Source organism: Ochlerotatus camptorhynchus, unplaced genomic scaffold (assembly GCF_037179485.1).
Source record: "Ochlerotatus camptorhynchus isolate MF236.1 unplaced genomic scaffold, CSIRO-AGI_Acam_v1.1 ptg000005l, whole genome shotgun sequence".
In the NCBI taxonomy this organism is placed as follows: Eukaryota; Metazoa; Arthropoda; class Insecta; order Diptera; family Culicidae; genus Ochlerotatus; species Ochlerotatus camptorhynchus.
In genome coordinates, this window is record NW_027040497.1 from 543,861 (window position 1) to 557,466 (window position 13,606).

Sequence of the window (13,606 nt, forward strand, 5' to 3'; positions counted from 1 at the left end):
TTGTACGTTGTGTGATAATTAATTTAAACGAGAACTATTACATATTTGACCGTCCTGCCATGGCGGAGGTAAGAGAACTATACACGTTTATTGTAAAATAACAAGGAAACTACAAAAGCAATGATACGGGGACAAGTGGTGACATCTATAAGTAGGTACAGTAGTTACTTTATGTTAAGGGTAGAGGCAGTAGTAGTCGCCTGCACAAACACTATTAAATATAATGAAATTTTCTTTTTTTTTTGTCAATCTAGTGTCAATCACCGACGGACATCGATTGCCTTCCATTGACGGCAATCGAATGTGCAGGAAGGCAGCTTCCACACCTGCGTAGGATATCGCACCCATTCAACACACATGGGCCGGGACCAACGGCTTTACTTCCCTTCCGAAGGAAGACGTGACCAGAGATTTTTATGCCTCAGAAAAATCCGGCTTTTTCTGAGGCATAAAAATATAGACTTGCCGAGATTCAGCCAACAAACGGGATTTTTGCCGAGATCTCAGCTAACAAACATATTTTTTGCTGAATTTCCAGCAAAATAAAATGCCGAGCTGCTCGGTGGTGCCCATCTCGGCAAAAAAATCTAAGTGTATACGTGTTTTCACGTAGCATTGACGTGTGGATTGTTTTGAGTAATAGAAGAGCAAAGGATTTTAACTTTTTTATATAATATTAGAAATTAAAGAAATTTTGAACCAAAATGTTTATTCATCTTCACCTAAATTAGTGTATCCTCGGATCGAATGTACTCTCCAATATCAGCCTGATGGAAACATACCGTCACCAATGGATCAGCCAGCTTACAGTCTGCCGTCGATTTGGCCGCCACGCCGAATCCCAACGGTGTATCGTTCATCGACATAACAATCGCGCCTTGGTACATTGGTGTATTCTCTGTAATCCTGCCCAAACCGGTCTTGGTTATGTGGTTGCCGTAAAGGAATTGCTGTTCTGTTGACGGTTTGACCCAAATTTTATACTGAGCATAAGGAGCCAAGAAATTCAAGGCGGTTATGTGAAGGATAAATTTGTTTCCCTTCGTGAATTTTCCGAAACATGTACCAACGGAAACAAGTTCATTTTTCTTAAGCCCTTCAGCAAGCTTCAGTATTTTCTCCGACATATAATAAACACGGGAATTCATTTCTCTAAAACAATACGTTCCATCCGGTCGGTCGATTAGTAGCTTCACATTGGGACCAATGCTGTAAATGTACATCGTTAAAAAAAATCGTTCTCATCCACGGGAAACATCTCACTATCTACTTACTATTTGGATAGCTTTTCAAACAAAACTTTGGTTTTCTCTTCGGATAGTCGCTTCATATTGTAAAATTGTATGTATAGATAAACTAACTCAAATTTTATTGTAACTTTTAACGCGAAGCGACTACACGTTGTTTTGTTGTTTAACTCTTTATAGTTGACAGCCGACCACACTACTACATGCAAAAATAAACATGTGCGTCCAAAATGCGCAGGGTCACTGCATTCCTATACTCACGCTATTTCAAAACACCCAAATTTAGGTAGAATCCACACAGTTCGGTCAAAACTGATATGACACGGCCGATGAATATAACTCATATTTATATTCCATTTACTCAAATTTGCAAAATCGTACTCGCTACATTCAATAATAAATTAAATCAAAAAAGCTAGAAAGAATGCAAATTCCCGCTACACCTTATTGAGTCCGAGCCATGACTACTTCGGCAGTAGTCATGTATGATTAAATTCGAAATAAACATTTTTGATAAAAAATTAGAATATTATTACATAATCAATAATGATGAAAATTCAATCAAAAATGATTAAAATTCAATAAAAAATGTTTAAAATGAAATCAAAAATGATTAAAATTAATTCAAACAAGATAATGTTCAATTTAATCAAACATGATTAAACTGGGTTAAATATCAGATGATTACTTTTTAGCAAGAGATAATTAATTTTTAATCATTCGATATAACTAAACTTAGTTTAATGTAAAATTGATTCAATTTTAAGCAAAATGATCAGTGTAAAGCCAACAAAGAATGATGCGAAATCTATTTATCGAACTGTCAAACCACCTACCTATCGAGTAAAGTAAATAAACATATTGCTGCTGTAAATGCTTGCTATAAAAAAAATAATATTTCTAAATAGAGCTGGAATTATGGCGTAACCGAGGGCGTAACATGACGTAGCATTGGTGCTCAGAACGGAAAACAAGATCGATGGAAAACAAAATCAAGGAAAAAAGTGCGTAAGATAGAGACAGATATAGATATAGATTCAAGAGTAAGAAGCCAGTTGTCTTCACTCTTAGCTACGATTACTTAAAATTATCGGTAAAAAGTTATCGGTATTTTTACCGAAAAAAATCGTTACTCTTTACTTTAAATAGGTTTTTTTTTCTATAAATTAATGTAATTTTTAAAGTTGATTATTGGTAATCCATGATTACGGATAATTTAGGTATGAGCATGAGCATGAGCATGATTGACCGCCTACGGTTGCTACTCAGTTATTGCCAGACCAGCTGTGATTACACAGAGAACCATTAGACGATGCTTGGGACTAGCAATCATCCTCAATGTGTAAAAACTGGTGATCTCAAACTAGGCAATACCAGCGCCGGCCGCGCCCGAACACAGGTCAAGAAAGGAAGGGGTAGGAATGTGTTGACGTGACACTCGCTTTGATGGAAGCCGAGAACACCTCTGCACTTCCACGAGGAAGCACTGGAATATTGGGTAATAGGGTTGGGTTTGCAGCAGGGTTCGTTTTGGTAAACGATAAGCTGAATTGATGTCCTAACAATCATATAACGCGAAGGAGCTTGGGATTGAACCCATGGTCTTCTGCTCAGTAAGCAAAAACGTTTGCCACTAGGCAAACGAGCTCCTTTTTAATCATCGAGTTGCTGTTATTACCATGTAGTCATGTTAACAAATACAACGATTGACGAATCTAGAATATGGATGGGCTTGAGATTAGACTCATGATGTTCTGCTCAGTAAGCAAAACCGGTTGCTCTAAGGCCACCGAGCCCCTCATATCACATTATAGCGTTACTCAAGTTTTTATGACTATTCAGACCCGGCACCGACGACAACGAAAAGTTTTACGAAATACACGATAAACAAGCGATCTAACCATACATTTGTAATATGAAATGATCTGGGACCGCGTTTTACTGCTCAGTAAGCAAGCCACTGCAACCGACGATCTTTGAAATCCTTAAACTAAAAGCTATGAAAGAGGCCTTCATTAAGATCCATTTTCACGTGACGTTAAATGTTTCGATTTTCTCTTTACGCATGGTTCAGGTAATCATAACAAACTATGACCGACGTTACGATTGTTTAAGACCTGGTTGAACAAGCTATTCAAATGAAATTACGTTCTCGAATTTTACTTGGCATGTAATGAACAACAGAAATACGTGATAATTCATATTTTCAGCGGTTGGTGGTTAATTTTAAATATACTAACGGTACTGCCTACGACTACGACGGCGATTACGACAGCGACTACGACGGCGCCTACGACAACGACAACAGCGAATTTGTAACTTACCATTTGTCTAGTATAAACATCTTTACCCGGCACCTCCACTGGTTCTTCATGTCCGCTATCTGTCACTGTTTGCAAAATATCTAATAGCAATTACCTTCCAATACCAATACTTCGTGTATTGCCATGTTCATCTGGGAGGAGGGTCGCATCTAGTGCTTTCCCCAGGAACCGTTCACGGCCACCAGCTACTGCCCGTCCAGTCTTGGGCGTATCCAGCGAGGCATCCTTCAGATTACTTACAATCTCCGACACTCAATGCAAATCGCAGGCACACTTACGCTAGTTACAAAAAAAACACACACCCGTACCACAGACAAACAGACGTAACTCTTCATTGTGTATCTTCGTTCATGCATTTAACGGTTGATTTGAATATTATCAGTTCCGCGAACTACTCGCCGCAGCGCTGGCATCGGATCACTTTGACGTTTCTATATATTCTATAGAACTTTTATGCAATATTGTTTACGAGTTAGTGAGCAATCTTGTTTTCCGCGAGAAGCCAGAGAGATGTCGTTACTGAGGTTATATGTTTTGAGATACTATGTTTTCAAGAACAAGTTTTTCAAAGAGTTACGTCTGTTTGTCTGTGCCCGTACAAAGAAACGGATCAAATAAACGTCACTCTCGCGAAAGCACACCCGTCGTCGTCGAACGGCAAAAAAAGGAATCGGTGGGTAATTTTGTGATACGGATTTCCAAAATCAACCGGGAATGCACGAATTTCACCACACCCAACTACGAAACACGTTCAGAAGCACTTTTGGTACACTTTCGTTCGAAAACACTTATTTTTTTCAAAAATAGTTGCGAACCAACATCATTACCGCGTAAATAAACTAAAATTAAAATTATCGCTTGCGATGCCACAAATTTCTGGAACGGGAGAAAAAATCAAACAACGCAGATAGCACAGAACAGAAGGAGAAGTGCAAACAAATCGGTGAATCAAAAAGTGCTCGTTTTTCTGCTTAACAAGCGATGTATTGTGGTAGCGTTCCACACGGACTTGCACTCACACTATCATAGCATGCTGCCTATCTTAACTGCAGGCAGAAGATGCCTTCTACCGCTAGGTGCGCTAGTGTTCGCAAATGACAAGTGGAGCCACTTTCTGATCCAAAGTTCCACTCCTGTGCAGATAGCGTCAAATCTTCTGTTGCTTGCAAACATGATGAATCATGTTTTCTTTCTCGATTCTAAAACTTCTCGGAAAGCGAGAAAACCACCACTCACACACGTATAACCGTCCGGGAGGCAGAGTGCCAGCGCTAATCCAGCAAATGCAGCCGAAGACTATGGAAGCTAATGCATGCACAAAACAGAGGAGAAACTTAAGACACAACCGTATCCAAAGGCGTTCGAAACTCGACCTTCCCATGATTACGGATAATTTAGGTATGTGCACTTTCTTCGATTATCGGTAATTTCTACCGATATTTAGGTATTCTTTACCGACTTTAAGGTATGTGCATCTTAGCGTGTTCACTTAGCTTGGGTCCTATCAAGGGGGGGAGGTGGCTGTCAAATACGAACAATCGTCGCCTACCTCGCATAACAGTTACTGGTTCCAAACGTAAACAAGCCATAAGAAACCTACACACTTAATTTTTTTCGCCGAGATTCCAACAGCCGAGCGATTCTGCAATTTAATTTGCTAAGATTCAGTAAAACAATTGCCGAGCCTCAGCTAACAAATAACATTTTGCAAAGATATCAGCTAACAAACAGATATTTTGCAGAGATATCAGGAAAAGTAAATGCCGAGGTTGGAGATTTTACCGAGCTAGATTAAGTGTGTACAGCGTTTTTTTACGTTTGGAACCAGTTTCATACAAGAATGATCAGTAGTCTGATTTGACAGCACGTCAATCAATTTTAACAAAACATAAAAAAGTTTTTTTTTTTTATCTGAGTGTATACGCCCCTTAAGCGAACATTTTCACTACTCAATTGGCGTCTTGCAGTGAAACTTTTCCAAGCTTTCGCCACCTACATTTCGAAGTGAGAACTACTAGAAGGAGGATAGTTTCCAAATTTTCCAAGTAAAACAGACGCTTTTTGGGGCAAATCGGTCCATTAAGAAAAACTAATAATTTCCCGTGGAAACTTTTGCTTGAATCGTGTAAGAAAACGTGTTTGAAAACTATTTGTTATTATTTCGGTATGGATCGGAGATGTTTTCATGGCAAATTATGCATAACAAGTTTGCACCCACAGGGAGAGGTTACCTCCTGCGCAGCTGCATTTTTCAGAAAATGGTAAATATGTGAGATTTACACTAAGATGAAAGTGGAAATTAAGTTCATTTACTTATGAAAGGTTGTATCATGCTGGTGGTAATGGAGAATTGGTTGTATAGGACGCCAATATTAAATAAATGTTCATTTTGGCCTTTTCTAAGAAAACATATTGATACTCACAGCTTCGGAGGCGAACCAGCCTAAGGCTGAAAGCCTCCTAAATAAAGCTAAATTAATTAATTGATACTCACAATTTTCGACGGAAAACGCAACGGAACTTGCTTTACTCAACACGCACCATACTATAAAATGGTGCTAGATGGTCTTCAAAGTGATAACAAGAATACAAATCATCTTTATTTTGAGTAATTGAGCAATTTACTTCTGTTTACATCATATTTACAATGCAGCATTGATGGAGCCGCGAAATGAAATGAATATATCTAATGAAAGTTCAACTGGAAAAGTCAAAGATGCATATCAGTCTGATCGTGAAAACGTTTTCTTCTTCAATTCGAATGTTATATTGGAAGGATTTTACACAGGCTTGATGAAAATTATGATTTAACGCTAATTTTCACGAATTTTATATGCAGTCTGTCAACATTATCATCATCATGCAGTGGCGACATCTGCGTTGAGATTTTACGGCAATCTTCCAATTAAAGTGAACACAAAATGAAGAAACATTCCTCAAGACATCAAAATGCTACACTCAATTGACAAATCCATGTTTCAATCGACCGTGATAAGTCCGAAATAATGTGTCAAACTGAATACATTTTTGAAATTTAAACCAAAAAACTATTATTTTCTATTTATTCTAGCGAGTTTCTGTGGAAGTCAAAACATGATCCGAGCAAAAAAGTAGTACTCGTAATAATGGTATATAATGCTGAATTTTATCGTGCTTTGTTTCGAAAATATCTTCCAAATAAACAAACATCATCCAAATCACCCGAATCGTCCACCGACTAAATCTATTGTCACTTAAAAATTAATTTCAGTCGGTGTATTAATCAGCAGATTAAATCGTTTTTCGTCTGGTGCTACACCGAGCAATCGGCCTATTTAATAGTTTTTCGTCGATTGATTTAGTCGGCCAACTTTGTCTGTTGTTTAATCGGCAGATGATTTCAAACCTTAACATGTTTTCAGTAATTTATAAGTCTTGAAGTAGCTTTTTATTTAAGAACAATGCATTATAAAATAGTTTTATGGATTTTGTACAAGATTCATTCATGCTGACAAGAAATTTTCATGAAATTACATTGAAATTAAACAATTTTGCAAACAATAAATGAAATTGTCAAGGGCTGCCACAGACTTATCACCGTCGGTTAGTGCTTATTCCTGCCACCAGACGCGCAGGAGTTTAAGTTGGATTTCTCAATAGGTTCGTCGCAAATAGTCATGTCCCACTATTTTTGAAAACTGCAGCGAAAGTGGAGAGACGATCAACGAACTAGCAACGTATGCTAACAGAACAAAATAGAGGTGTATAAGGGCTAAGAGAAGAGGTGACAATACGGGGGCGAAAATGAACCATTTTTCTGTCAAACGGGAACCAGCTCTTCCTCTTAGCATGAGGGTAAGAACTACGAAGGGTAGAAATGTGTATATATGGTTTGTGATATTGCTATTCATTTTTCATGGTTAATTTTTGCATTTATTTGAATAAATTATAGCCTTATCACAGTTTTATTTATAGAATATTTTAAAGTATCATAGTACAATATCATCCTAAACGAGAAGTGGCATCCGAATGAAGAATTTAACTTTCATTCATCTAGTTAGTTGGCTAAAATTTTACTAACAAAAACTTAAAATATTAAAAACAATACTTCACATTCTTTTATGGCTTGACAATTGCAGTTCAATAATTTTGAGGATTCTGAAAACAAGCAGTGGTTCTTAAAAGGCGCATAGCAATTTGGTCATATTCGTGAATAAAATTTAACTCATGTTCCTATCTACTAGCAGGTGCACTCGTCTATTTATCCATGCGGTAAGTGATGGGGTGTTGGTTCAGAGAAGGCACGCTTCACTTGATATCCAACCGTCGAGAACAAAGTGCTTAGTCAGATAAAAAGCTTATATTTGTTGTTATGGTACCAAAGGCACGTAATAAATACATATGCATCTAATATAGTTTTAATTTACCTGTAACAGAAAATAGTTCTTACAGCTTTTTTAAATTATGAAAGATGGCAGTTGAATGCCACGCCATAGAGCTGATTTGATTGTTATGTAATTATTCATGCATCGTTAAAGGGGTGTTCTTGGCATGTGTAAAGACATGCTTTTATGCTTTGATGGAAACCCCTTCAGTAATACTGATGATTATTCCTGAATTGGTACGCCATTGAAAATTTAGTACAACTTCTAAGCACTGAGTACCTGTTTCGGTTTGTATGCTTTTTCTATCATCAACTCATCTAGATCTTCTTCTCGGTAGTAAACCACAAAGTCGACAGGTGATAGTCCTTCAAACACTGCACACACACTTGGTTTCAAGTTATAGAAGAATAGTGGCTGATCACGTTTGGCAAAGTCCTGGGTAATGCTTCCGATAACCATTGCAGCGGTATAGTCGGCTCCATAGACGTGCGAGCAATCTATCACAACTGGAAGTGATTGGCGGATGGAATGCTTTGTCACTAAATTCCGCACGTAGTCCACCGATGGAAAAATTAAGCATCGATCTGGAGTGATGATCAGATACTCGGTACCAGCAGGACTCTGTTAAATAATATTTCTTGTAAAGGTTGTGTCAACTTGAAGGACAAATGTTTACTTACAGTTAATCGCTCAACGTTTATCTTGGGCCTGGCTGCATGGTACAGAATGAATATCACATTAAGACCAACTCCTAGAAGAATTCCAATTTCTAGTGGTAGAGCTAGGCAGGCGATAAATGTTCCTAATCCAGGAATCAAGTCACTCTCTGGAATTAAAAAAGAAATAAATAGTAATGTTTATACGTCATTGATTTCAATGCACGAGACTCACTTTTTGTTCGCCACATGGGTTTGACAACTTTGACCTCTACCATGAAGACGACTGCTGCTATGATAATCGCAGCGAGTGATGCTTTTGGAATGTATGAAAAGTATGGAGTGAAGAATAAAAGCGAAAGCACCACCAAGGCTCCGGTGTAGATGTTTGCTAAAGGTGTTCGAACACCAGAAGCGTTGAATACGGCACTACGGCTAAGAGCTCCAGTTCCTGGGAAACCATGTGCAAAAGAATTTGCAATATTGGCAACTCCAATGGCAATCAATTCCTGGGTAGCGTCAACTGGTTTGCCGTTAGCTGCATGTAAAAGAGTAAATAATGAAATCTGGGCAGCATATGGGTAGAAATCTAGCACGTTACTTACAGAATGCTTTGCAAATAGCAATGTTTTCCATCAAAGAGATCAAAGGCACCACAATTAGCCCCGACCCCAAACTGGAAACGACTTCGGCGAAGCTTTCTTCTCTACCACTAGCAGTTTGATTGGCATTGAGTGAAAACGGAGGAACTTCAAATGATGGCAGACCTGGTGGAATATCTCCAATTAGCTTGAATGGCGCTGAAGCCGATGACTGGAACACGTATCCAATGGCACCACACACTACGACTAGAATGGCATTGCGTGATGTTCCGATTAACCACATAAACTTATTGATAATTCGATGCTTCTTCGATTTGAGGTCATCTTCGTGAGGCCCTACTTTCAGTCCTGCTACAATCTGAAATACACGATTCGTTACTTATTGTCTTTCTTAGTGACTGTATTTAGTAGCTTACTCTCATAATTAGCAGTACAGCAATGCAGGTGATACCAAGGACCGTGTCCCAAGCACGGATATTGTGAATATCCTTAAAGATTGATTGCCAGATCTCTAGGAACGTAGTTCCTTTTGCCGAAATTCCCAATACATCTTTAATTTGGGATGTTACGATGATCAGCGATACCGCAGACGTGAATCCCGACGACACAGGTCCGGATACAAAATCCACTAGAAATCCCAATCCAAAGACACCCATCACTAGTTCAATTATTCCCGAAAGGAAGCATAAAATGATAGCTTTAGATACATTTCCGCGCGCAGTTTGATAAGTAAGAAGCGCAGAAATGGCTGTTGGACCCATAGGTACATCTTTACAACTACCGAGGAATATGTACACGATGCAGCCAAGAAAGGAACCATAAAGACCATACTGTAAAGAGAAAAAAAAAAACAACATACACAAATATAGCTGACTAAAACTACCAAGATTGTGTAGGAACTTACCGCAGCGGGAAGCCCAGCAATACCAGAATAGGCAAGTGCTTGAGGAATCACAGTTAGACCAACGGTTATTCCCGCTACTAGATCACCCACAGCATCCGATCCATTGTACCTGATTAAAAAGAATGAAAACAAATCAAACGATGAGTGACCACAGATTAATTGAACCGCAATTGCATTGGAATTGGCTTAATTAATTCGTCGAACGCAATAAAGGCAGGCGTTACTCACTTTGGTAACCACCGTAAAATGGGTAGCCGTTTCAACAACATCTTTCTAGAACAGGCACTTCTAGCTTTGCGTTGGCACCATTGATTAACACCTTCGAGGCGGCTATCCGAGGAAATTTTCTGACCGCTTGGTGACACTGAAACCAAACCAAAAGGTAAGTAATGTGTATGTATAAATATTTTTTTTTAATTTAATAACATTTAAACGATTTCGTAATATAAGAGTACACTAATTTGTCGAGACTAATGCATCAAGCGTGAGATTAGAACCCTTTCCTTTAGCGTAGCTATAGGCACTGGTAGACGCTAGATACAGGATTATTAATTTTGATGAATTTAAATTTTCATTCCAAAACATGCTCAAAAATTAAAATTATGTTTTTTTGAGTGTTGACTACACCGGATATTTTTATTATCAAAATGAACCGAAGTGTTTCAGAGTTCTATGAAATTTTGCCCACAGGTAGGGTTTATGGTTATATGAAAGAATTTCTTTTTCCAAAAATTCAATTATGTGAAACGATAAGAAAATTATCACAGCAGTCCAAGGATAATTTGAAAAATATTTTCCACGAAAATTTTCACGCTGGTGGATTTTTTTTTTCACCATAAACATGTCGGTGGAATACAATTTTCAGATTAGATTTTTAAAGTATTGCTGAGATAATTTCTTTGTCATTTACCTATACAACGTTCTTTCGACAATACGTTCATGAATTATGAATTTCAAAAGTACGTTATGTCGGGGAAAGTACGAAAATATCAACTAAAATTTTTAAGGAAAATTACCCCACAATTTTTTTGATTTTTTTTTTTTTTTGGTTCCCAGGGTATCTGTTGATCACAAACTTTTGATTTCAAGGCTAATTCGTAGCTCAGGGTCATTTTTTTAGTATATCCTAACAAGTACTGGAGGAAAATCCTGCCCCAACTATTTGAAAATAAAGCAATTTGAAAAATTTCGGTCACTATGGGAGGTTTCAAGAAATTCAAGCAGGTGCAGGAGGACAAACATTTGCCAGGATTGTTTTGATACTTTTGTAGTTTTATTTAATCTCAATGTGTTGATGTGAATCAAAATATGTTGTTAATTAATAACATTTTTCAATATTTCATGACCAGCTTTTGAAAAAGGCCTAACTTTTTCATGAAAGAAATCATAATATCTTTAAAAAAGTTACAGCTAGAACCTTAACTTCAAATTTCGCTGTTAATAAACGTAGGAACTACTTCCCTAAAATATGGAAAAACTCATTTTAAGTGCTAAATATAGGCACGGGCAAAAATCTGACATACTTAATTATCGTGGCATAGCCATTATTTCTTGCATCCCGAAACTTTTCGAGGCGATTGTAAATGAAAAATTGTTTCTTCAAACTGAAAACAAAATAACTACTATGCAACACGGCTTCTTTAAAAGCCGTTTACGAACTACGAAACTACGCTCCCCTTTTAATTATTCTATTCGTCAATGACATCTTTTTCATTATTAAGAAAATGAAAAATTTAATCAAATTTTTGTTGGAAATAAAAAGTGTCTTAAAGACATTAACACATTCAACAAAATTAAATTTAACTAAATTAAATCAATTAAATGTAAAAAATGTAACTCAATAACCTTCAGTAGAAAACGACACATACCCGGTATAAAAATTACTAAAGGGAACCAAAACGTAGAAAAGTGTGATAGAGTCTGGGATCTGGGATGTTATCTTAGACTCAAAGCTTACTCTCACCGATCATTATAACACAATTATTAACAGTGCTAACAACATGCGTGGTTTCATAAAACGTTTCTGCTATAATTTTCACGATACGTATACGACAGAAACCCTGTACATTGCTTATGTAAGGTCGATATTAGAATATTGCAGCATAGTTTGGTCTCCTTTTTCAATCACACACGAAGAAAGAATAGAGTCCGCCGTTTCTATTGTATGATGGAAATTTTCCATAATGCAACACAGTGTTGGAAAAAATCGCGAGTCATAGTGAGTTTTGGTTAACGTTTCCAACACTGTTCCAATGTATATTAATAAATATCAAGCTTAATTAAGATTTTTTAAGTCGATCTAAGGAATAACTTACATATGAATTCATTGGATCCGGTCAGACCACCATGGGGCTCTCCATTTGGTATTGTTATGTCTAAAGACGAACAGTTCATCCCATCGTTAACGTAAGATCCATCTGGGCTGACGTGTGTTCTCATTTTGTTGTGATTATCGTAGCTCCGTAAACAGTGTGAATGTCTGAAATAAGGACAGAGATAAGATTTAATTACTAAATGAGTGCTTCTCTTACTATCGTTATGTATTTTATAATTTAAACCTCCAGATACAGTGACCCTACATTAATTCTAAATCTAAATTGCGACCGTCACGAAAAGGTGTTAGGGTTTTAACACTTATAACATAATCATTTATAGATGAAATTAAAATCCGAAAAAAACACGTGTTTCTAGTGCTTTAGAAGTAACTAAGTGCTTGTGGGCCTTAGATAACGCAGTAAGCACGGTATTACTAATCTATAACTGGGACGATAGATTGTCGTTAAGGCCTTGACAATATTTCATGCTGGAAATTTCCTTGTATCTATACAATATGCAAATACATGTATTGGTTAGCATAGAAGGCTCTTAACTGTGGAAATGTTTCAAAGAACGCTAAGCTCCTCCTCCTTCCACGCATTTCAAGATTATTGCTTATCGCATATTAGCTTATTGCGTGCTCTTTGTGTTCTACAGATGCACTTCCACAGTTATTAATTGAGAGCTTTCGATGACTTTACCATTTTTGAATCAGTATAATTGTGTGGCAAGTACGATCATACTCCATGCCCAATAGACTAACGCAAAATTTGAAATGTTCGCTCCACATTAGGGTGTTTCATTTTGAAAAAAGTGATGAATTTTTGATAGGCCACCCTCCAGTTCGATTCATAGCCCCAAAATATGAACCTGTGCAAAAAATGGTAAAGATTGATGAAGGTTTAGAGGTCGCGCCAATGATTTGGATTTTGTATGGAGATTTTGGTGAATTAGTATGGGAAATTATTGATTTTCGTTTACATTGCTCTAACTTTGGTTGTAGTTGTCCAAACGTTGAAAAAAAAAAATATGTGGTTGTCATGACAATGATCAACAAGCCTGTTGTTGTTGCGATGAAATTGGCGTTGTTGCCTTGTACATATTCATCTGTCAATTTACCCTATTTTGCCATTTTTTCACATTTTTATAATTCTTGGTACGCTGCAAAACTGAGCGTAGCAACTGTAGGCTTT

At 37.3% G+C, this 13,606-nt stretch overlaps 2 protein-coding genes across 3 annotated transcripts in view; both read right to left on the reverse strand.

Moving 5' to 3' along the window:
• Positions 1 to 707: 707 nt before the first annotated feature.
• On the reverse strand, positions 708 to 1,412 carry LOC135716980 (60S ribosome subunit biogenesis protein NIP7 homolog). Its single transcript, XM_065239046.1, has 2 exons — positions 1,275 to 1,412; positions 708 to 1,209 (listed from the first exon to the last, which is right to left on the reverse strand). Exons 1-2 carry the CDS (start codon positions 1,328 to 1,330, stop codon positions 723 to 725), a joined length of 543 nt encoding a protein of 180 aa, XP_065095118.1. The 5' UTR covers positions 1,331 to 1,412; the 3' UTR covers positions 708 to 722.
• A 6,072-nt stretch (positions 1,413 to 7,484) lies between these two features.
• Positions 7,485 to 13,606, reverse strand: part of Esp (Epidermal stripes and patches) — a 90,657-nt gene continuing 84,535 nt past the window's right edge. For both annotated transcript variants that reach the window (XM_065238782.1, XM_065238825.1), the window contains 8 exons: positions 12,413 to 12,576; positions 10,326 to 10,461; positions 10,098 to 10,206; positions 9,610 to 10,023; positions 9,197 to 9,551; positions 8,827 to 9,129; positions 8,616 to 8,761; positions 7,485 to 8,556 (listed from right to left, as the gene is read on the reverse strand). In XM_065238782.1, coding sequence (XP_065094854.1) covers positions 8,200 to 8,556; positions 8,616 to 8,761; positions 8,827 to 9,129; positions 9,197 to 9,551; positions 9,610 to 10,023; positions 10,098 to 10,206; positions 10,326 to 10,461; positions 12,413 to 12,536 — 1,944 coding nt within the window. In that variant the 5' untranslated portion in view covers positions 12,537 to 12,576 and the 3' untranslated portion in view covers positions 7,485 to 8,199. The remainder of the gene's footprint in view (positions 8,557 to 8,615; positions 8,762 to 8,826; positions 9,130 to 9,196; positions 9,552 to 9,609; positions 10,024 to 10,097; positions 10,207 to 10,325; positions 10,462 to 12,412; positions 12,577 to 13,606) is intronic.